The sequence below is a fragment of the Callorhinchus milii genome, unplaced genomic scaffold (assembly GCF_018977255.1).
Source record: "Callorhinchus milii isolate IMCB2004 unplaced genomic scaffold, IMCB_Cmil_1.0 Scaffold161, whole genome shotgun sequence".
In the NCBI taxonomy this organism is placed as follows: domain Eukaryota; kingdom Metazoa; phylum Chordata; class Chondrichthyes; order Chimaeriformes; family Callorhinchidae; genus Callorhinchus; species Callorhinchus milii.
The window spans coordinates 61,064-86,330 of record NW_024704902.1 but is presented as its reverse complement, the minus strand read 5'-3'; the positions used below and the strand labels follow the sequence as shown (position 1 = coordinate 86,330).

Genomic DNA, 25,267 nt, shown 5'->3' with positions numbered 1-25,267 from the left:
AAGGTCAACCCTCCCCCTCCCCCCAGCTCAGCGTCGTACTCCACCACTGTCAAGCACTCTGAGATGCTACCCTCCGTGAGGGGCGCTGTGTAAATGCAAGTTGTTGTTATTGATCTCCAAAGTTTGCCCTCCCGGACCACACCAACAGCTCCTAATGGCATCACATCTTGAGGCTTCAGACCTTTGTGTGGATCTTGCTTTAACTGCAGGTTTGATGGTGGATTGAAACTGAGAATATGAACCAAGAAGCCAGAATGCCTAATTACAATGATTCCAATTAGTGTCCCTACCACACAGGCCATCAGGTTAGGTCAGTTAGTCAGCACCAGTTCCAATGAATGGTTGAGACTGTATTGAAGTGAACATTCTTTTTTTGTTGTACAAAAATCGAATGACAAAAAGCTTTGATTTTGCTGAATAAACAGCGATTAAGCAACAAGAACAACTTGGGTTTATATAGCACCCTTCACCCAGGGTAGCGTCTCAGAGCACAGTGTCCACTTTGTCTGTGCTCCTCACAACAACCCCGTGTAAATGGGAGTTCCTTCCATTCCCTCCTCCCCGATCGGCTGCTCTGTGTCAGGCAACAACCATCCAGCGATAGAATAATAACCGAACAAGCCTTGAGGGACAACCATAGAAATGGTCTCAGGCACTGTACTTTAGAAGATCGTTTTCTTTAATTGTTAAAAAACAGATTCAGATTTAAGACTGAATTTAAGAATTTTCCACAATTCTACACAATCTTTTCAATATTAAACCAAAACTTATAATAATAATCCTTGCATTTGATACAGTGCCTTATCACGTCGATGAGACGTCTCAAAGCGCTTCACAGAATATACTGTAAAGTGGTTTGAATGTGTATTTTGTGGGCGAAATGCAGCAGCCAATTGCGCACAGCAGCTTCCCACAAACAATTGGGGAATGAGGGACCAAATATTTTTTGGGGGAGGGATTATTACTCCAGGAAAGCAATCTGCCAATCCAGTAACAACTGGGTTCCCACAAAAACAAGGAGGCCATTCAGCCCCTTGAGCCTGTTCCACCATTCTATAATTCATAGCTGATCTGTACCTCAACTCTAATTACCCGCCCTTGCCCCATATCCCTTGATACCCTGACCTAACAAATATCTATCCACCTCAGTCATGACAATGTGAATGGATCCAGCCATAATCCACAGCATTTTGGGGGAGAGAGTTCAAGATTTCCATAGCCCTTTAAGACCCAGATCCCTATCGATTACCATTGGGAGCTCACAACAGACAACAGACCACAGGTAATGACAATTATACATTGTCAATTCAATACTTTTTCATGTGTGTTTCATAGTGTTTAATCAACCAGTTGTGTAAGTCAGACATGTGAAAGCAGCAGGGTAAAAGTAGCATATTACACTTCATGAAGCAAATGACTAAAGCACACTAGTGCAATCAACACCAACTGGTTCTGTTCCTTGGCCAGTTGATGGTCTGCCCAAGATGACAGATCATTTCCACAATGTCACGGCACTTGTTTCCATCCCAAAGCTGTAAAGGAGCAGCGGATGTTTAGAGATTCAGCTGTTTTTGACATAAACACACACATGAGGAGGTGATGGACTTACTGTGCTGCGCGGTTTCTAACCAAAGGATGCTGGTTGGCGTAATGTGAGTTGGCGCTTTGAGGTGTCTTGAAGGCCATAGGACACACTGTGCACTTATGGAAATATTCGCAATGGCTGACTTGGATGTGAGTCTTGAGCGTGCTCAGGTCGTTAAAGATGACCCGACAGTAGATACACCTGCGTCAGGAGAGAAACAAAAACAGCTGTGTCAAGCGTTCAAACATTTCACTGCCCTCGTTTGTGTGAGCCTATATTTTGGTTTGAAAATTGACCCAGATTTCCTTCTGTAGCTTGGGACAACAACATTCCTCAATACACTCGCCTCGTATGTAGATTTGTGCTTATAGAATAGAATCATAGAATATTACAGCACAGAAGGAGGCCATTCAGCCCATCGTGCCTTTGTCGGCTCTTTGGAAGACCTACCCAATCAGTACCACTCCCCCTCTTTCTTCATATCCTTGCAAATTTTTCCTCCAATTCCCTTTCGAAAGTTGTTATTGAATCTGTTTCCACCCTTTCAGGCAGTGCATTCCAGACCGCAACTTGTGGGACGACCTGACAAGGTGAATTGCCAATCTCAGCTATGTTGTGAGGAGGCAGTGTCAAGCACAATGAAGTGCCAGATTGGCTCAGTTAGTAGGACTCTCGCCTCCAGGTCACAAGATGTGTATCTAAGCCATTGGGACTTGAGCTAAGACTGACACTCGAGTGCAGCACTGAGTTGTCAATCTTTAGCTAGATGTTAAACCGGGTCATCTCCTCCTGATCTGGGGGGCATTGAAGATTCCATGGCATTACCAAAAAGAAAGGAAAGGCATTTCTCTAGTCCTGGCCAACAATCGTTCAAGTTAATTGGTTGTTTGTTTTGTGTCCGCTTGTGGGAGCTTACTGGCACAGATGAAAAGTTGGCTTGTTTGCTTTCAAAAACTAAACTATCAAGTCACTACACTATAGTAAGTTTTGAGAGCTTTCAATTTGATAAAAATGCAGGGACTTTCAGTTGGGGTGAGGGGAGTTTAAAATGAACTGTAGCAAAGATTGAGTTTTCACACTCAGCTCACAGCGCTCCGTATTCAAAGAAGGTCATTAGCATTATGTGACCAGACCCCAGTTCATCGTTTGACTATTTCCCCAGGTGTAAAGATACAATCACTACAATACTTTACATGCCTGATATCCACATCCTTGAAGAGACAAGAGATTTGGATCCTGCTCAACAGGTGGAAACCTTGTATGTACCATTTAAACTGTAAAAGCAGAAAAACTGCAAAAAAGACATTTCATGGGATAATATTCTCTATCTGCTTAACATTTTTTGCAACCCAGAATTAATTAATCAGCATACTCTTCAAATGCGACAACACAGCCTCGATTTATACTAAGCTTGGAATGATGCCCGTTTATCCAGTTTCTAATGACATACATGAATTTTACCAAACTTCAAGCACTGGCACTAAAAATATATTTTATATCACACATGCTTTGAACTTTCGTTCAGGTAAAATCGTTTTATCTGAGAAACAATCTGACAGGCAGCGATAGAGAGAGAGAGAGAGACAGATAGATAGACATGTTAAAGAGTGTGAGCAACGTTTAACAGAAAAAACACAAAAGCGGTTTCAAAAACACAAATAGACAGGCAGCAACTGGAGTGAGGAGAATGAGATCAAAAGGAGCAAGATCAAGATGATAGGTAAAGACAGAAAGCGCTCAAGACAAAGCGATACAGAGATTAAGTACCCGCCTGAGATTCAGAGAAAGTGCTTGTGAAAGAGTGTAAAGATGCAAAACGAGAAGGTTTTCAGAAACTCAGAATTTCTGAACAAAGGTACAGTAGTGCATTTGCAAACCAGAGCGGCAGTAAAATGTACTTCCTGGGATAGAATCTGAATCATATTGAAATAGGATAGGCGTGTGCGATTTTTAAAAACATAATAAAGGTCTGCGTTTTCTAAAAGCAAACATGCAAACTGCTGCAGCTCCCGCAGAATGTGCCATGGGCGTTCTCATTCAATTTCCCACCTTATGCAACCTGCACTTCATAAGCAGTTTGCTCACTATCGCACCTCTTTCACTGTCCGCTCCCTCCGTTCAGCAGGCTCTGGCCTGCTCCACATCCCCCATCTGACCTGCCCCACCATCGGTGCTGGGGCCTTCAGCCTTTCTGCCCCCGCCCTCTGGAGCTCCATCCCACAGTCCCTTCGCCTCGCTTCTTCCCTCGTCCCTTCAAGGTACACCTCAAGACCCTCCTCTTTGACCATCCTACCCTCCACCATCCCTTAATCCCTCCACCCCGCCCGGGTCCAAATCCTTGACTGTCCAGCAACTTGGGACGTCCTCCCAATGTGAAAAGCGCTGTGTAAATGTAATTCTGTATTCTTGTATTGCATGTGACCTGGGGGAACAGCACTGAAAGACTGCAGAAAAGCGACATCCTCTCCAAATAGAAGGAAAAGTTCAAAAAAAGAGTCATTCTGAAATAATATCCTGAGCGCCCTGAAACCATCAATTCTACCTGGTCTCAGGCACTGTACTTTAGAAGATCGTTTTCTTTAATTGTTAAAAAACAGATTCAGATTTAAGACTGAATTTAAGAATTTTCTACAATTCTACACAATCTTTTCAATATTAAACCAAAACTTATAATAATAATCCTTGCAATTGATACAGTGCCTTATCACGTCGATGAGACGTCTCAAAGCGCTTCACAGAATATACTGTAAAGTGGTTTGAATGTGTATTTTGTGGGCGAAACGCAGCAGCCAATTGCGCACAGCAGCTTCCCACAAACAATTGGGGAATGAGGGACCAAATATTTTTGGGGGGAGGGATTATTACTCCAGGAAAGCAATCTGCCAATCCAGTAACAACTGGGTTCCCACAAAATACACAGTCACTCCACTTTACAGTATATTCTATGAAACTCTTTGAGATGTCTCATCACCGTGCTAAGGCGCTATATCAAATGCAAGGATTATTATTATTATTGCTAGGTAAACAGAGGCGTGTGCGTGGAATAAGGAAACGTGCCTAAGTTTTCGCCCTGGAATTGAACCCGGGTCCTATTGCTTATAGGCTAAGAGCAGGTGGAATTTGGGTCTCTGATGGGCTAGTACGTAAAGACATAACGTTTCACAAGCTTATAAGTTACCCCATTATGGATGAGATCCAGGAGGCCCCTTTCATACCAACCTATAGGCTACTGTCCGTGCATAGTGCAAGCAGTTATTCTTCACGTGGGTTTGGAAGTAAGCTGAGCGGCACACTGACCCACACTCCGGACAGCAGTAAGGGGACTTGTGAGTATGGATTCGCAGATGAGCAGTGTAACTGCATTTATTGGGCAGCATCATCTGGCAGATCCGACAAGTCTTTGAAAGAAAAAAGAAAAAAAGTTTAATTCAAATATTTTTCCCACGAATATATGACGCTTTTACAGACTGCCTCATTCCATCCCCAAACTAAACGGCTCATTTGAAGTCTTGTTTCCTTAAACGTTCACTGCTTTAAGTTGTTAAGCTTCCAACACATATGTTCAGGAAGTACGGAAGAACCCAAGCTAAACATGGTTTACTTTAATGTGGATCTGCTTATTGGGGTTGGCTGTGTGACCCTGACATTTACTTACCCATCAGTACTTCAATACCACCACCAATAATTTGCTTTTATACAAAACAAAATTATATTTCTAAAGCGCTTTTCGCATCGGGAGGACGTCAAAGGCGTTGGACAGTCAGGGATTTGGAACTGAGTTAAGGGAAGGAATAGTCCAGAAAATTCTTTACAAGATCTTCAGGAATCCTCATCGATCACAGAAGGAAAGTGTATTTAAAAACATGTGCCTGGTCTGTATGGTTCTTTGATGAATGATTCAGCAAATTTTGGGGGATTAGGGCACTGAGCTAATTGTAATATTAAAACAAAAATTGCTGGGAAACACTCAGCAGGTCACAACTGGTTGCCGTATTTCGCCCACAAAATATACAGTCAATTCACTTTACAGTGTATTCTATGAAGCGCTTTGAGATGTCTGAAAGAATCAATAAGGCGCTATATCAAATGCAAGGATTATTATTATTATTTATATTGGGGAGCGATTGATATGTACTCTGGAGAATGTGAAATTAATGTTAAAACAATTGTGAAATACAATCAGTGTAACATTTAGTCCCCTCACCTCCCCATAAAAATAGATAATTAGAAGTTAAAATAAAAGCAACTGAATGTTGTAGACAATTTGATTGCAGGCATCACAATATAACAGAGCTGTTCCTCATGTTCTTCTCCTTTTGCGAACAAGAACATGAATAGACTGCTATTTTTAGCAACTAGTGCTGGAGATCTGAGCAAGCAGTGGAAGTAATTTAACAGACAGACACATACAGATAGTGGGCACTGGTTACAGGCTCCATATTCCATCGAATATCACCTGGGAAGTCCTCTGGTCTTCAAACTGACATTGGGGCAGAATTGGGGAGAATCCTTCAACTCAGTCTCAATTTGGAAGCTAATTTTTTTTTTGCAGTTTTTAAAAAAGGGACTATAATAATATTATTGCGTGAGGGGCACTATATAAATGCAACTTGTTGTTGTAGACAAATACCTTGAAAAAGAGGTGTGGGGAAAGGGCAGGTAAATGGGACTGAAAGCATTGTTCTTTAGGGAGCCAACACAGACACGTAAGCATTCTTCTTGCTGTACATTTCTATGGTTTACTGAACAAAAGGGAAATGGAAGTTTTATTCCAAGTGGGGGGAACGGGACAAACAGTCCTTTTTACTTCAAATCCAGCACAATTTGTTAAAGTGAACGCAACCTTGTTGACAGATGTGAGGGTTCAATCTGAAACTCTGCAGCTCGTGTACTGTCCTGCACCAGGCTTCGTGACCACATCACTCCCACCCTCGCTCGCCTCCACTGGCTCCCCATCCCTCAGAGGATTGATTTCAAGATCCTCATCCACACCTACAAGGTCATTCATGGCCTCGCTCCCCCCTACCTCTCCGACCTACTATCCCCCTACTTACCTGCCCATACCCTCCGTTCCTCTGGCTCCGGTCTGCTCCACATCCCCCGCCCTAACCGCCCTACCATCGGTGGCCTTCAGCCTCTCAGCCCCGAGGCTCTGGAACTCCATCCCCCAGTGCCTTCACCGCTTCCTCCCTTTCCTCCTTCAAGGCCGGTCTCAAGACCATTCTCTTTGACCGTGCCTTCAGCTCCCCTCTCGACTCTCTACCCCCTCCTCGCCCCCTCCCTTCCATCCCCTCACCCTGACCGTCCTGACCCAACTGTTCAGCGCCTTGGGACGTGCTCCCGACGTGAAAGGCGCTCTATAAATGGAATCTTGTTGTTGTTGTTGAAGTGAATTTGCGATGAATTAAATGGAGTACATATAGCCTGCCACTCATTGGCAGGATTACTGAGGGAGTTGCGGACTTATCCTGGAAATGAAAGTGCCATCTATATCAGTGCAATATGGACCAATTTGGGATTAAGCTTGGTGTTAATATAATAAAAACATAGAAATCTATAGTGCAGCCTGTCGGGTCTACACTGAGCCACAGAGCAAGAGATCAATTCAATCCCCCCTCTGCCTAATCCCCACACCCTTCAAGCCCCCTCTCCTTCACATGCCTATCCGCTTCCCTTTTGAAAGCTACAATGGATTCCATCTCCCCCACCCTAATCAGCAGGGTGTTCCACATCCTAACTATTCTCTGGGTGAAATCATTCTAACTTCTCCTTTCGCTGCTCTTGTGGCTATCTTTAACTAAGCCCCTAAGTCACCGACTTCCCTAGCAATGGAAATAACTTCCCTCTATTTACTCCATTAAACCCCTCATAATTGTGTCTACCTCAATCAAGTCCCCCTCAGCTTTCTCTGCTTCTTATGAAACAAGTCCAGATTCTCCAATCTCTCCTCAAAATTGTAGCCCTTCATCCTCGCAATCATTCTCGTAAACCTCCTCCTCACTCCCTCTAAAGCCTTAACATCTTTCCTGAAGAGAGCTGCTGAAAACTAGATGCAGTACACCAGTTACAGCTGAACCAATTATTTGTACAAACTTAGCACTATTGCTGTATTTTTTCTAGTCTATTCCATGTATAAAACCCAGCATTTTATTAACTTATTTTCCAGCTGTTGCGACTTGGATGCCACTTTTAATGACTAATGTTACCTGTGTTCCCAAATCCCTTTGCTCCTGGCCAGTAGGCTCCCTTCCCTCGTTTTTTTCTACCAATATGAATCACCTCAAATAAGAGAATTTTAGCCTCAATCTATCCTGACCTTAGATTGTGCTCAGTGCTGTATATGAACAAGCACATACACATGTCTGTTCTCTCTCTCTCAAGCTTGTGTGTACACGTCTGTCTTTTAGAAAAGATGTTAAACCAGGTCTCTTCAAATGGGTATTAAAGCTTTCATGACACTATTCAAAAAGAAAACGGCATTTTTCATGGTGTTCTCATCAAGTTTACACTGGACTTCTTATGAATAGCTCAAACATCGTGATACCCAATTGGTCATTCACTTCATAGTTGTTTTACGGACATTATAGTGTGCAAATCTGGGTGTTTCGTTTGCCAACAAATATACAGTCACCAAATGAGACAGCAGTCATATATGAAGCGCTTTGCATGATGTTTATATAGACATTATATCAAATGCAAGGATTATCATCTGTCACTGATGTGTGATTGTTCACTCAAAGAACCTTTGCTCATTGAATGTGTATACTGTACCAGCACACAACGCACAGTGTATGGGTTAAAGGAGCTGCTAACAACTGAATGAGCAGCTATTGATTCTAGCAGTAGGAAGAGCTACATCATCAGTAAGATGAAATCATTAACCCAGGGCTACATTGACGATGCTTGCATTTGATAAAACAACTTATCTAAAAAAAAATTTCAAAGAGCTTCACATAGTTTTCTGTAAAGTGTAATGACTTGGATTTAACAACAATAATAATCATCCTTGCATATGACATAGCGCTTTATAGAGACGTTATCGTGGGGTACTTAGAAAATCATTACAAGAGTCAACATGGCTTTACGAAAGGGACATCATGTTTAACAAATCTTATAGAGTTTTTTGAGGATGTAACTAGCAGGTTAGATAGGGGTAACCAGTAGTTGTGGTTATTTGGATTTCCAGAAGGTATTCGACAAAGTGCCACATAAAAGGCTATTGCATAAAATTAGAGCCCATGGAATTAAAGGTAATATATTAGCATGGATTGGAGAGTGGCGAACAGGAAGAAAATAGAGAGTAGGGATAAACGGGTCCTTCTCAAGATGTGATTAGTGGAGTGCCACAAGGATCAGTGCTTGGGCCTCAATTATTTACAGTCTATATCAATGATTTAGGTGAGGAAATAGAACTTAACATATCTAAATTCGCAGACGATACGAAGATAGGTGGGGGAGTAAGCTGTGAGGACGACACACAAAGAATGCAAAGGGAAATAGACAGGCTAGGTGAGTGGGCAAGAAGGTGGCAGATGGAGTATACTGTGGGGAAGTGTGAAGTTATTCACCTAGGTAGTAAAAATAGAAACGCAGATTATTTTCTAGAGGGGGAGACCAGGTTGTGTTAGTGTTCAGAGAGATTTAGGTGTCCTTGTAAACCAGTCACAAAAAGTTACTATGCAGGTACAGCAAGTAACTAGGAAAGCTAATGCCATGTTGGCGTTTGTTGCAAAAGGGCTAGAGTACAAGAGTAGGGAAGTCTTGCTGCAGTTGTATAAGGCCTTGGTGAGACCGCACCATGAATATTGTGTTTGGTCTCCTTATTTAAGAAAGGACATACTCGCCTTAGAGGGAGTGCAGCGTAGATTCACTAGGTTGGTTCCTGGGATAATGGGGTTTCGCCTTTGAGGATAGGTTGAGTATTAAGCTAGGCCTATATTCTCTAGAATATAGAAGAATTAGAGGTGATTTTATAGAAACAAATGAGATTCTTAAGGGTCTTGACATGGTACATGCCATGAGACTGTTTCCCCGTTGGAGAATCTAAAACTAGGGGTCATTGTCTCAAGATTAAGGGTCAGCCTTTTCGAACTTAAGTTGAGAAAACATTTCTTCACTCTGAGGGGAGTTTTTTTTAGAATTCTCTACCCCAGAGGCTGTGGATGTTCAGTTCTTGAACATATTCAAGACTGAGGTTGATAGATTTCTAAAGGATAGAGGGATTAAGGGATATGGGGATAGGGCGGGTAAATGGAATTGGTTAGAAGATCAGCCATGATCCTATTAAATGGTGGGGCAGGCTCGAGGGGCCAAATGGCCTACTCCTGCTCCCATATCTTATGGTCTTTATCATGTTGTTGAAACGTCTCAAAGTGTTTTACAGCATATATTGTAAAGAAAGTGGACCAACTGCCTATTTTGTAGTGAAACGCAGCAGCCAATTTGTGGAATGTTGAACAACCTGGCGGATTGCGGAACAATGGGAGAAACGCTTTGAAACAGCGTCAGGGGATCTTTAACATAATAATAATCTTTGCATTTGATATTGCGCTTCTCACGTTTTCTAGATGTCTGAAAGTGCTTCACAGAATAGACTGTAAGGTGAATTGACTGTGTATTTGTGGGCAAAACGCGGCAGCCAATTGCGCACAGCAGTGTCCCACAAACAGTTGTGGAATGAAGCGACCAATTTATTATTGTTTTTTTTTCTTGAGGGATTATTATCAGGCGGGTGGAGTAAGGAAACTTGCCCAAGGTTTCGGCCTGCTGGGAATCGAACTTAGGTCTCTCGCTTGAGAGGTGAGTTCTCTAACCACTGAGCTACAGGACTTTACTGATTTGGAGTATCTGCCAAAGTCCCTAACACGGGTTCTGAGCCCACATCCTTCTGCTCCAGAGGTCAGAGTGCTACCAACAAAGCCAGGCTGACACACCCACAAAAAAAATCTCTTGTTAATATAAACTGGTACAGCAAGCGTTTCAATCTAATATTCAATCCTACTGAAGCGAAGTCTCCTCATCAGTCTGAGCTGTGATTATAATAATGATAAAAGGCTCAATGGCTATGATTTTTATTTCTGGAGATTTACACTGAGCTGCTTATGAACAGCTCGAACACTTGACACCAGACTTAGGGTTGTTTCCTCAACAGTAGTAATAATCTGCCAGCACGCAATTAACAGTCATCTTCAATATCAGTCAAGCTTTTTTTGTGAGGGGCACCCCACAACTTCTTAGACCATCTGGGGCAGAACAGGGTTAGATTCCTGATACAGCAAGATGGACTGATTCCTGTTACTGATTAAGAGTCCCCCCAAAGAACTCCTTCAGAGACCAGTCATTCAGATCGCAACAAAACACAATTGTTTTGTGCATTTATTTAGCACCATTCACACAGGGAGAATGTCTCAAAGTACTTGACAGCACTTTAAGACATTCTCCCTACATTAAAGGCATTTAATACGGAGTGTTGGCCTAACAGTCTGGGAGGGAGATATTGGCTGGTAGTCAAAGGTGTAGTCGCAGAGAAAAGTCCTTAGCCGAGTTTGCAAAGCAGAGAGGGAGTAAGGTGGAAGGTTTCTGGAAGACAGTTCCAAGGACAGGGGGGAAGTGGCTAAAAAGCTGGCCTATTGATTGTGGGGCAAAATGGATGATGGTGGGGTTGGGGGGTGCGGTGGGGAGATGCAGCAGGCCAGAGTTTGCAACAGGGAGAGAGGAGGTCGCAGAGGTAGGCAGATTGAGCCTGTGAAGATTGAGGCTTTGGTAGTTTCAGCTCACTGTCTAGGCTGACACTCAGCTGACCACAAGTCCTGTTAACCCCATTTTTTTTACTACAGTGCACTGACCAACAACTGAAACGTGTGAAAGAATGATGATAATTATATTTAGAAGTACTTAATTGTTACAAGTGTTCAATTATATTTAGAAGTCCAGAGGATGTGTGTGTGAGAGTGTGAGTGAGTGCCACCATTTTCATGGTAGATAATAATCCGTCTCCATGTTTGGTGAAAGATCTTACCTAACATGGGATGGAGTAAGGAGGCCAACTGCTTCTCTGACAGCTTGTTTCAGCTCCTCTGTAGTCTCATATCGCTGTTTTATAACTGGGGGCGGGGAACAGGACTTTGTGGACGCCCTGTACAACGCAGTACTGGGGGAGCGGAGTTTGGCTGCTGCATTGCTATTTTCTTCCAATGTCCTGGTCAACAATTCTCCAAATAAATTAATTGTTCACCTCCTATCTGTTTGTGGGACACTGCTGTGCACAAATTGACTGCTTCATTTGTCTATAAATACAGGCACTACACTTAAAAGAAATTCCTGTGAAACCCTTTGAGACGTTTCGAAGTGATAGGCACTATATCACAGGCAAGGATTATTAGATCCGATGGCACTGTTTGAAAAGAGGAGAAGGGAGTTTCTCCCAGTTTCCTGGCCAACAATCCTCAAATTGGTCATTTGCTTTTATTGCTGTTGTTAAGACACTGCTGTGGGCCGTTTAGCTGCTGCTTTGAGATGATTCAACTTGAAGGACAGTATATAAACGCAAGCTGTTGTGTTTGCCTACAAAATATATTTGACAGAAAAAATGGAGGTCAGTGATGTTGATGGGGAGACTGTCTGGCAGCGGTGGCTGAGGAGATAAAATGACAACCTGTGGCTTTTACTGGACCCTGAAAGCTTCGAATCCCTCATCAACCACGTCCCCAGCTGCAGAACCCACTCCCCCTCCCTGCCCGAGAATTCCTCCAAATCAGGTGGTCTCTTAGTAAACAGTCAGTTGCTGTCTGACTCCAGTAGTCAGACATAAAACAGATGGGCGGGCGAGAGAGAGACAGAGGGGTGTCCTTAGAGCTAAGCTGGCTCCAAGGTAACATAATAATAATCCTTGCATTTCATAAGAAGTTATCACCTCGTTGACTCACTTCACAGGATATACTGTAAAGTGGATTGCCTGTGTATTTGTGGGCGAAATGTGGCAGCCAGTTGCACACAGCAGCGTCTTACGAACAAGCATGGATTGAGTGACCAAATTTATTATTATTTTTTTGGAAAAATTATTAACCCCAAAAAGCCATCCACCTATCGACTAGCAACCGGGTTTCTATTTACTGCTAGGTAAACAGAGGCATGTGGTAAGTAAGGAAACTTGTCTAAGGTTTCGCCTTGCCCGGAAATCAACCCGGGTCCGCTACGCCATGGGACGCCATGCTCGGCAACAGAATATTGGAATTCAGTCAATCCTCTGTGACAGTCTCGGTAGTGCAGATACAGAAAGAGGGAGGACTCTGCAGTACTACAAGGCACTGCTGAGGAGACCAGCCAGTGTAGCCGATGGGCAGGACTTTCAGGGGCAGGAATTCTTCTCTCTCAGCTACTGTTAACCCTAGGAGATGAAACCCTTAAGTTTTTGGGGTCAGCTGGGTGGCTAGGACTTTTACTTAAGTTCATTGCATCTCAGCTACACGTGGAAATTCCTGAGTACTTGGGACGTCCTCCTGTCATGGAAAGCGCTATTCAAATATAATTTGTTGCTTGTACTGGAATGGAATGCACACTCTCTCCCCGGAGGGATATATCTTCTCTTACCTAATTCCAGAGCGTTATTAGACTTAGACTAGCAAGAGCCAAAGCTTGCAGAACCCCGGGAAAAAGGAGAAATTAGGAGAATTGTTTGCGTTCTAAAGGATATACGATCCTTCAAGTCTCTAACTTTCATATACCTGTCTACGCCCGTCTTGAAACCCACAATGGATCAGCCTCTACCACCCTACTTGACAGCTCATTCCTCTGAGAGAGAAAAAAAATTCTCCTAAATTCTCCTTTTGGTCTTCTTGGGACTATCTTATATCCACATCCAACTGGTTATATAGTCACTCCACTTTACAGTATATTCTGTGAAGCGCTTTGAGAAGTTTCAAAGACGTGATAAGGCGCTATACCAAATGCAAGGATTAGTATTTTTACCCACGTGAACGTTTCATCTGGAGCAGATGGATAGCAATGAGAAGTGAGAAACATATTTGTCTGCAGTCCTTTCCTAACTCAGAGACAGTGAAATCAATTCAAGAGCTGTACTAAGGTTACAAAACAGACCAGGAATAGAACAATTCAAGGGTTGAGGGCAGGAAAGAAGAGAAATAGATTGAAGAGCCAGAGACTGACAGAAGGGGACAGGTTAGCGTTGGCTACGTTTTTTTTACTTCTATCTGTACAATGTCTAAACCCTCTAAACCCCACCCTCCCTGTCTATCCCCTGCCCCAAAGGCACCCGTGTCCAGCCTGACCCATCCTGTTAGCACATTTGCCTCACAAGCAAGGAGACCTGAGGTTGAATCCCAAACGCAACAAAACCGGAGGCAAATTTCCTTACTCCACACGCCTCTGTTTACCTAACAGTTAGTCGTAACCCGGTTGTTAATTCGATTGGTGGATCGCTTTCTGTGGGTAATAATCCCCCCAAAATAATAAGTTGATCACTCAATCCACGACTGTTTGTGGGACACTGCTGTGCGTTTCACCCATAAAATACACTCTACAGTGAATCCTGTAAAGCACTTTGAAACCTCTTGACAATGTGATAAGGCACCATATCAAATGCAAAGAATATTATAATCAATATTATTTAGTTGAACTACTATGTAATCACACTGAGGCATCCAGTTTTATACATGAATCCATTGTTAAAAAGATTCTGAAGGGATCACAAAGATGGTTGATTAGAGTGAAAGGCTGCTAGACCGGTTACAGATCTTATACAATTTGCAAGGACAGGGCATGAAAAATATTCCTTGCATTTGATACAGCGTCTTATCACTTCATTGGCGGTCGGGCCTTCAGCCTTTCTGCCTCCATCCTTTGTAACTCCATCCCAGAGCCCCTTCCCCTCGCTCCCTCTCTTGCGTCCTTCATGACATGTCACAGCGACAGAAGGTTGAAGTCTCGGTTTCCTCTTCGACCGCGACTTCAACCTTCTGCCTCAGTGCTGTGCTACCAACTGAACCAGGCTGACACCCAAGACACCCTCCCCTCACCCTGACCATTTCCCCCCTGCTCGGGTCCTGACCCAACTGTACAGCGCCTTGGGATGTCCTCCCGACGTGAAAGGCGCTCTATAAATGGAATCTTGTTGTTGTTGTTGTAAAACAAATATGGATGGCCATGAGGCATGTTCAAGTCTACGCATGGAATAATACTCCTTACGTGAGATATCACATCTTCATATTGTAAGGCCATCTCAAAGCACTTCACAGGATTCACTGTAAAGTTTAGTGACTGTATTTTGTAGGCAAACATAGCAGTCAATTTGTACACAGCAACGTCCCACACATAATCATGAAGGGAATGACCAATTTGATCTGGGGCTTGTTGGCTAGAACACCAGGAGAAACTCGCTTATCTTTTCGAAAAGTGCCTTTAATATCCACTTGAACAGGCAGACAGGAGGTCTGTTTAACATCTCATCTGATGGACGGCACCTCTAACAATGCAGCACACCCCCAGCACTACACTGGAGTGTCAGCCTACATTGTAACTTCAAAGTCCTGGCGCGGGGTTTGAACCCACAATCTTAAGTCTGTCAACTCTGACCCATGCTCACACATAATCACACTGGCTAGTTACATAAGTTTGCAATTGTAGACAGAGAATCAAGACATGGTTGCAGACCTCCTTGTGGCTAGTAAAGCACGTGTTGTGGTGAGATGAAAAACAGGAAGAACATGTCTGGCCTCCTCCTCGTCCCCCGCTCCACCCACGGCGGCCGTGCCTTCAGCCACTATGCCCCGAGGCTCTGGAAATCCCTTCCTGACTCCCTTCGCCTCGCTCCCTCCCTTCCCATTTTCAGATCTCTACTGAAGACCTTTCTTTTTGACCGCGCCTTTGGTCACCTTCCTGCCCCTCCCCCTGGATCCTCCCCTCCCCCTGGCTTGGCTCCGGGATCCGTTACTGTGAAGCGCTCTGAGACGTTGCCTGGCATGGAGGGCGCTATATAAATCCAAGTTGTTGTTGTTGTAAGCAGTGCCAGTTTGTGAGCAGATGCATGACTTTCCCCATTGTATGTGATGAGCCAATGTTACCAACGTACTTACCAGCAAATCAGTGTCCTCTGGAGCCAGCTGGTAGTGAGCAGCAAGGCCAGCACAATCCTGGAACTGCTCATAGCACTCGAGGCATTTCAGCCCGTGACGGATTAACCTAAGTGGGTCACTCCGCAGAGGCATGGCAGGTTGATTGGCTGCTGAGCTACCGGTTCCGATTACCGTCAAGCTTCCGGGGACATGGGCAGCTGGGGTGGCGGCTGGGACGGGACGGCAGGAGGTCACGGTGGGGGTGGAAGTGGAAAACATTTGGTTGGGGGGAATGGGCTTCATTAACAACTGTGAGCACTGCATGACCACGCCTTTGCTCTTGTGCTCCCGCGCGTGTGTCAGCAAACTGCACTTGTTGAAGAAAACCAGCTGCTTGGAGCAATGGCTGCACATGACCTCGATGTGGACGCTTCGCCTGTCATGGTGCAGAGCCAAGCTCTTCTCCAGAGCGAAAGCGTCTCCACATTCCAGACATCGATAGCCGCGGGCAGGCAAGGACAAACTGCTGTCCGGAGGCGGCTTAAGGTTCGGTGTGTAGGTTGGCACGGGGTTGGTGCTGTTTAACAGTTTGTTAAACGCCTCCACCACGATGCTCTGGTCTGCAGTAGGAGACTCACTGGGCAGCGAGACGGGCTTCTTCACTTGCTGAACCAGCGGGACGGTGAGCACTTGGGTGACCATCTTCGGGCGCGAGTTACTGGACCTGGCGGTGGCATTGGCGGCCACACTATGAGGGACCAGGTTGAGGCTGGCCAGGTGGACGGCCTTAGGGAGGAGGCTGCTGCTGGACACGTTCGGCATCTGCTTCACCCCCGCTTGCTTCTGAACCTCACTGGCAGCCTTCCTGATGGCACTGCTGGCCTGGTCCGCGGGAGCTTCATATACAGTCATGGCTTTTAGATTCCTACTGCCTTCCAGCTTCTCAGCAAACAGCTGGGAGCCACTCACCTTGACAGGTATGTTGGACAGGGAGCTAACGGCAGCCGCTAAGCTTTTGGCGCACAGCTGCCTCTTTCCATTTTCTGCAGAGTTGTGGGTCTGCATTGAGGCCAGGGTCCCAGGGCTCGCTTTCAAGCCCAATTCTTCGGCGAGGCTCATTTCAGCCATTGACTGCTCGGGTGAGCTTCTTGTCTCACTCTGCTCAGAATCAGGCATTATCCTGGTCACAGTCCTGGTGATTTCGCCAGACGAGGTTTTGATAGTTTTGATCCGGACCCTCGGGATGGCTGGGGGCGAACTGCCCGCCACAGACGGCGATCCTTTGCTGCTGTAGTCACTGGAGACACTCCTGGGGCTGTCGGGTGGTTTGCTCAGCAGTTTCCTCACTGCCTCCATCGGACTTCTGGGACTCTTTGGCGACTTTGGCATCTTGGGGCTGCCCTTTAACCCGTCCTTCAAAAGCAGTGAAGATTCCTTTGAGTTACAGTTCGAGGTTTGTTCCTCCTTTGAAATCTCCACCACTCTTTTGGAGTTTAAAGCAACCAGCGCAGCTAAGCAAGAGGAGAACTTGGAATGCGCTGACTTCAGTCGTTGCCGAGGTGGAACAGACGAGCACGTGCTCAGCTCCGCATCGCTGCTATTCTTTGGCTCGCCTAAGCCGCTGTTGTGTAAGTCACCCGGGGAACTCAAGCCGTCAAAGAAACGGTTGCTTTTAACAAAGCATTCGCCATCTTGCTCAGCTTTCCCAGGCATGCTTGCTGAGTTCACCCGGTGTCCCAATTGACTCTCTGTGGCCTTACAGTTCTGAGTTTCATTGGCCTTCTCCCGTTTTTTAGAGTACTCGTCAAACATGCTGAGCTCTGTCACCGCTTGCTCAGGCAGCTTCCTCGTGGTGTCCAACACAGAACTCAGGCCTGCAGATACAAGGTAAGGTCTATCATCGTGTTTCATTTTATCCACCGCCCCACCACAATGTAAGCCATCCTCCGGTTCGGGGCTAGAGATGGGGCTGAACTGGCTGAACGTTGGCAGGTTCGTTCCCCGTTGCAGGTCAAACTTATCAGAAAAGCTTCTTGCGTTGTCTCCGTTGATGAAGGCTGTGACCAGTTTGTTGTAGTTGTGTCCGAGGCTGTGAGGATCCGGGGTAACATCGGAATTCCGAAACCCATTCTGCAGCTGGCACTCCTTCTCGGTGGTGGAATCGAAGGATTCCTGACGACTGGTGTTCTTGACGATGACACTCACTACGGGTACATCAGAGGCAGGTATGGGCTGGTGCAGAGACAACTCGTCTATACCCATCCCTGCTTGCTTCAGGTGTCCTTCCGCCTCCTCATGGCTGGCTTCCTTGCCATCAAGGTCTGGATCAGGAATGTCAAAAGCAGCCAGGAGATCATCGAAATCTGGGGTCTTCATGTCACCCATGATTGGAAACTTAGAAAAACCTTCAAAGGAAGAAGAAAAAGAACACTACGTTAGTTACTCTTTTGATTCTGTCAGTTGTTCCTCAAGGTTCTCCCCTCCCCGGTGAGACAGAGTCAAAGGCCCAATAAGCAGCAGACATGCCACAGGAAGGACAAGTAGGAAACAGAGGTTTCCTTCAACACAACAGTCGCTTGTGGAAGTGTTATAAAGCATAGGGCCTGGTGTAACTGATTTGCTAGCAAGCTATACTGATGGGAGTAATGATAAATCCATGAGCACGCTCAAGCCTTGGTCTCCAGCATACCTAATCATTGCAAAACACACTTTCAACTTTAGTGATTTTTTTAAAAATCATCTTCCGGGGAAAGAAACATTGCTGAAACGTTATTCACATGGTTATGTTGGATTGTTCTGATTTGCAACGGTTACACTAAATTTCCTTCAGGGTTCATAGGTTTCCCGAATTCAACTCTGCAGGAAAGGCAAGGCCACGTGACAGACAAAAAGGCGTTTGGTGGTGTCTTTTCTTGACTCGACTAACTGCTCACACTGAAGCAATCTGTGATTACAGGAATAGACGCACGGTGTGGCTGCTTCTGCTGGTGGGAGTGACGATTTCCAGGAATCAATGCCATTGTTGCTGCCCTCTCCCCCAGAATGGTGGTGATGTGATGTGAACAGCCGGTAGACAGGTCTTTCACAACAAGCTCTGCTATTATTTACTGCTATTACTGTCGGGTTTCGCCCACAAAATACACAGTCACTATACAATATACTGTATTTACAATATACTGTATTCAGTGATAAGGCGCTTTATCAAATGCAAGGGTTATTGTTATTATATTATAATTAGTATTTCTAGTGTGTAACCTAATTAATTTGTATACAATAATAGTGTTAAATAAATTCTAATAATAATTTGTTCACTCAATCCCGACTGTTTGTGGGACTCTGCTATGCGCAATTGGCTACCTCGTTTCGCCCACAAAATACAGTCATTACACTTACAGTGTATCCTGTGTCTTGAGACATCTCAACAATGTGATAAGGCCCTATATCAAATGCAAAGGTTATTATTATTATTACTTCTGGGGCAAAGAACAGGAAGGGCAACCAACCCTGCCCTCCCCCACACAACCTTTTTTATGCATACTTGCCTGGAATTGCAGTCTACATTGAACAAACATTAACTGCTGTGAGTCATGGAGTCACGTTAACAGTGTACGATACATGATCCTCAGCCTCAACCACTGGGGAGCAGTTAACAAACTCACTCAGCAAAAGTCGAGCGAGGCCACACCACTAATAACAATAATATTCCCTGCATTTGATTTTCTTGGTTCATTCCCTCTCCCCACGTACTACCGACATTATAAATCAGACAAGAGATAAACAATCCTTTTGAAAAATATAATAATTTGGTCACTCGATCCACAACTGTTTGTGGGACGCTGCTGTGCGCAATTGGCTGTCGAATTTCGACCACACATTACAAAATCAATCCACTTTACAATATATTCTATGAATGGCTTTAAAGCGTCTCAATGGCAGTATAAGGCAAGGATTATAATAATCTTGCTCGAGATCACACAAACAATCTTCTGGAGAGAAACCCTCCCCCACACACACACACATACCCTGGGGAGATTTCCTCTGCTCCACTGGATAATTTGAACCAGCCAATGTAACAGGCCGTGTGGTCCAATTCCACAGCCTCCTCTACCAGCCCATTTCCAATGATAACACTCTTTCAAAAAATGATACCAAGTGTTAAATCCATGAACTGCTAAAACATTAGGTTTCAGGACGCTACACTGTGTATTATTTATAAATGAATGCAAATGTTGTTGTTGTATTACAGGTTAACAAACCCACCCAATAGATGAGCAAATGATTCTGCTCAGATTATCTGCTAATACTTTGTCCCTTCAAACGGCTTCTCCTCCCACCCCTACACAGTCCACGTGCCGCATTCGGCAGGGCTCCATCCTCTCCTCTTCACTAACTGCATGCTCCCATTTGGCAACGTCATCCGCAGTCGTGGATTGAGTGACCAAATTATTCTTTTTTCAAAAAACATTTTGGATTATTACAGGATTATTACCTCCAGAAAAGTGATCCGCTAATTGGCTAACAATCGGGTTCCTATTTACTGCTAGGTAAACAGAGGCGTGTGAAGTAAGGAAACTTGCCTAAGGTTTCATCCTGCCCGGGAATCGAAGCCGGGTCCTCTCTCGGGAGGCGAGTGCTCTAACCAATACGCTACAGGACTCCACATGTATGCGGATGACACCCAACTCTATCTCTCTGCCACCACCCTGGACACCAGGACCACTGCTATTCTGACTGATTACCTGTCAGACATCAAGTCCTGGATGAGCTTTAACTTTCTTCAGTTCAATGTCCGCGAGACAGAGGCTCTTCTGCTTGGCTTCTGTCAACATCTTGTCACTTCAGGCGCTGACAGCATCATGCTGGATGGATGCACACTCCACCCCACGTAGCCAATGCGGATCCCCACATCTGTGTTCTTATCCGTTTAGCTTTCCTTCTCCTCCAAAACAAAACCCATCTCTGCCACTGCCTTTCCCTCGAACTTTCACCCCTGCATGTCCAAGGCTTGACTACAACAACTCTCTGCTAGCCAACTTTCCAACGCTTCCCTGCACAAGCTACAGCCACTCTGTAGTCCATATCCTTTCTACCACAGGCTCCGCAAGCATAATCCCCATCCTGATATATCATCACTCGATGGGAAAAGAGCTCAGTGACTATATAATATCATATCTATCATATCGTGCTGGAATATGCAGGCACGAGTGCTCCAGAGCACTTTAGGATGAAAAATAACGTCACAAAATAAAAACCCTTCAATACCAGGTAAAGAAATGAATAATAATATTCATTATACTTGCATTTGATATAGCGCCTTAGCAAGTCATTGAGTTATTTATTATTATGTCTCAAAGTGCTTCACAGAATATATTGTGAAGTGGATTGATTGTGTAATTTGTGGACGAAATGCGGCAGTCAATTGTGCACAGCAGTGTCCCACAAACAATTGTGGATTGAGTGACCAATTTTTTTTAGGGGTTTATTACCACCTGTACAGAGTATATCTCCTTAAACTTACAAAGATTTACAAAGAATATAAAAATAATAATAATCCTTGCATTTGATATAGCGCCTTATCACATCTTCGAGACGTCTGAACGCTTCACGGGATATACTGTAAAGTGAATTGACTGTATATTTTGTGGGTGAAACTCGCACAATATATATATACAGCAGGGTAACAGGCTACTCAGCCCGTACTGGTGTTTATATTTCACACAAGTCTTCACACTTCTTTCCCACCCACACCCTTCTATTGCCCTCTCCCTCATATTTAAAACTTTCAGCTATAAACAGACTAGCTAATGTAATCATGGGCCGTGGTAAACGAAAGCAGCCAGACCACAGGTAAAGAAATAACACAAGGCAAAGACGATTGGGCAATCTAAACACAGCCATATCTCAAACACAAGACAGGCTAATAAACAAGATGACACATTGCAATTCTATTCAGTCAATGAGGTACTGTATAAGGAAACCAATAATAATCCTTGCATTTGATACAGCGCCTTATGTCGTTGAGATGTCTCAAAACGCTACAGTTCAAGATCCTGGACCTCACCTTCAGAGCCCCCCCATGGCCTTGCTTCCCCCTACCTCTGCAACCTCTTGAACCCCCTACCAACCTGTCCGCTCAGCGGGCTCCTGCCAGCTCCACGTCCCCCGCCTGGCCCGCCCCACAATTGACAGGCAGCCTTCTACCACTCTGCCCCATCCTCTGGAACTTCACTCCACAGTCACCCCGCCTTGCCCCCTCTCCTGCCTCCTTCAAGTCCCGTCTCAAGACCCTCCTCTTCGATCGTGCCATCAGTCACCCTCCTTCCCTCCCTGCCCAAAACCCTCCCCAATCCTGACTTCAGCTTGGGTCCAAAACACTGATTGTCCAGGGCCTTGGGACGTCCTCCCGACGAGGAAGGTGCTGTTCAAATGTAATATTGTTGTTGTTAACAGAGTATGCTTTAAAGTGAATTGACTGTATATTTTGTGGGCAAAATTCTCAATAAGTAGACTGCAGTCCTCCTCTTCAACTGTGCTTTTGGCACCCCATACCCCCACCGCGGGTCAAAATCCCTGACTAGTCCATTGCCTTGGGACATCCTCCCGCAGCGAAAGGCGTTGCGTACATGTAATTTTGCATTGTATTGTACACACTTACACAACATCCACCAATGTGAAGGAGCCCCTCATTGTCAAGGTTTGCTGGCACATCTGTGGTGAATCCTTTGGTGAATTACACAGATGAGTATGTGGAGGATAGTCAGAAGATTACATTCTTTATCTTACCAAAGGGAGCACATTATATCTGATCCTTAATGTACTACTAACTGAATCAAATGCTTTCCCTTGTGAATTAATTTAGTTGAAAGACCACGGAAACCAAAAATTTCCCTTCACCCGTTGAGTTTTTCAGTGTCACATCAACATGCAGGAGTCAGTCAGCTTTTCAGTTAATGAGGGCTGGGGCAGATAACAGCAAACCACTGATATTCAAATAGTAAAACCACAGGGAATTCACACTGAACTCATTTCAAGCGAGAGGACCTGGGTTCAATTCCCGGGCGGGACAAAACCTTAGGCAAATTTCCTCACTCCACATGCCTCTGTTTACCTACAGTAAGTAGGAACCCAGTTGTTAGTTGATTGGGGGTGCGGATCGCTTTTCCAGGAGGAATAATCCCTTCAAATAAAAATAATAATAATTTAGTGACTCAATCCATGACTGTTTGTGGGACACTGCTCTATGCAATTGGTTGCTGTGTTTTGCTCACAAAATACAGTCACTACACTTTACATTATATTCTGTGAAGCGCTTTGAGACATCTTGAAGATGTGATAAGGCGCTATATGAAATGCAAGGATTATTATTTTTATTATTTCAACCCGAGAAAACCCCTCGGCCACTTCAAGTAGGCCCCGACTTTCACACTGCTGTTTCAGGAATGATTTACAAGGCTGTTTGTTGGCTCTTTATCCAGGAAAATTTGAAGCTGCACGATTTTCGAAAGCAGACACCCGCAGCTTCACGTCAGCTGCGTTGTGTACAGCAGTGAACTTGTTCAACTTAGCAACGGTTTGGGCAAAATTGCAGAATCATGCAGCCTTTCTACAAACACTGTAAGCTTTTGCTGCTGTGTGCTTCACAAGGTCACTGGAGGCCAGGTCAGCATCTTGACTCCCGTTTTATGGACTGACCATTTTTTCTAACGTCTATAGTTGTGTTCTTCTCAGAAACTCCTCCGTGGGGTCCTATAACTCAGCGATTAGAGCACTCGCCTCGCAAGCGAGAGGATCTGGGTTTGATTCCCGGGCCGGGAGAAACCTAAGGCAAGTTTCCTTATGCCTCTGTTTGACTAGCAGTAAGTAAGAACCCAGTTGTTAGTCGATTGGAGAATTGCTTTCTGGGAGTAATAATCTCTCCAAAAATAGATTTGTTCATTCAATCCCTGACTGTTTGGGGGGTCACTGCTGTGTGGGTTTAGGCCACAAAATATAAAGTCAATTCACTTCACAGTACATTCTGTGAAGCACTTTGAGATATCCCAACAATGTGATAAGGGACATAACAAATGCAAGGATTGTGAGTATTATTATTAGACACTGGGAAAGGTTTTATAAGCACACTGTCCTTTGTAGCTATTAAATACAAAATGCAGTCCCATAGTCAATATATAATAATAATCCTTGCATTTGGTATAGTGTTTTAACACATCTTCGAGACATCCCAAAGCACTTCTCAGAATAGAACAACAAGATTGCATTTATAGAGCGCCTTTCACGTCGGGAGGACGTCCCAAGGTGCTGGACAGTTGGGTTGGGACCTGAGCAGGGGGGAAATGGTCAGAGGGAAGGGAGGGAGCGAGGAGGGGGGAAATGGTCAGGGTGAGGGGAGGGAAGGGAGGAAGCGAGGAGGGGGGAAATGGTCAGGGGGAGGGAAGGGAGGGAGCGAGGAGGGGGTAGAGAGTCGAGGGGGGAGCTGAAGGCACGGTTGAAGAGAAAGGTCTTGAGACCGACCTTGAAGGAGGAAAGGGAGGAAGCGGCGAAGGCACTGGGGGATAGAGCCTCGGGGCTGAGAGGCTGAAGGACCGGCCACCGATGGTAGGGCGGTTGGGGCGATGGATGTGGAGCAGACCAGAGCCAGAGGAACGGAGGATAAGGGCAGGTAAGTAGGAGGATAGTAGGTCGGAGAGGTAGGAGGGAGCGAGGCCGTGAATGGCCGTGTAGGTGAGGATGAGGATCTTGAATTTGATCCTCTGGGGGATGGGGAGCCAGTAGAGGCGAGCGAGGGTGGGAGTGATGTGGGCGCGGTGTCTGGTGCGGGACAGTACACGAGCTGCAGAATTCTGAATGACCTGCAGTGTGGAGGGAGGGCCGGGAAGGCCGACGAGGAGAGAGTTCCCATAGTCCAGCCTTGAGGTGATAAAGGTGTGGACCAGAGTTTCAGCCGCGTGAGGGGTGAGGTAGTGCCGTAGTCTGGCGATGTTCCGGAGGTGGTCGAAGGCAGTGCCAGTTGTGGCGCGGATGTGGGGAAGAAAGGACAGCTCAGGGTCGAACAGAACCCCGAGGTTAGGGTATAGAATATAGAATATAGGATACAGAATATACTGTAAAGTAAATTGACTTGTATATTTTGTGGGCAAAACACAGCAGCACACAGTAGCGTCCCTCAAACAGTCAGTGACCAATTTTTAAAATAATTTATAAATGGCCAATAGCGTTTCCATTTCAATAAAATGCGAAAAAGGGAACAATGCAAAATTAGGGGTCTCATTGGCAATTTAAAGGTTTACATTGGAAATGTTAGGATTTACATAAGCTTTGAGACAAAGAGCAATGCAATAATACCTCTCATTCTGTGTCTTCATTCCTTGGACTCGCACAGCACAGTTTTCAAACCATCTCATGTTTGATTTATTTCCTTTTTCTGGCTCCCGGCCAATTCCACTCCAGTATCAAGTTTCTAGAAACCTTGCAGAAGTGGCCGAGGGGCAGTAAAGGGGGCAAAAGTACCCTTTAATTCTTCCTTTCTTTCTGTAAGTTCCAAAAGCCTTTTCTTGGCAACTCCTCAAGTCCACAGATCCACAGGCCTGTATTTACTTACAACCTCTGATACTTA

The 25,267-nt window shown here is 44.9% G+C and overlaps 1 protein-coding gene across 1 annotated transcript in view; it reads right to left on the bottom strand.

Annotated features, from left to right (window-relative positions):
• Positions 1-25,267, bottom strand: part of LOC103188183 (zinc finger protein 592) — an 82,168-nt gene that overhangs the window by 16,413 nt on the left and 40,488 nt on the right. The window contains exons 2-4 of the mRNA XM_042345927.1: positions 15,676-18,059; positions 4,805-4,983; positions 1,610-1,786 (exon numbers count right to left, since the gene is read on the bottom strand). Coding sequence (XP_042201861.1) covers positions 1,610-1,786; positions 4,805-4,983; positions 15,676-18,039 — 2,720 coding nt within the window. The 5' untranslated portion in view covers positions 18,040-18,059. The remainder of the gene's footprint in view (positions 1-1,609; positions 1,787-4,804; positions 4,984-15,675; positions 18,060-25,267) is intronic.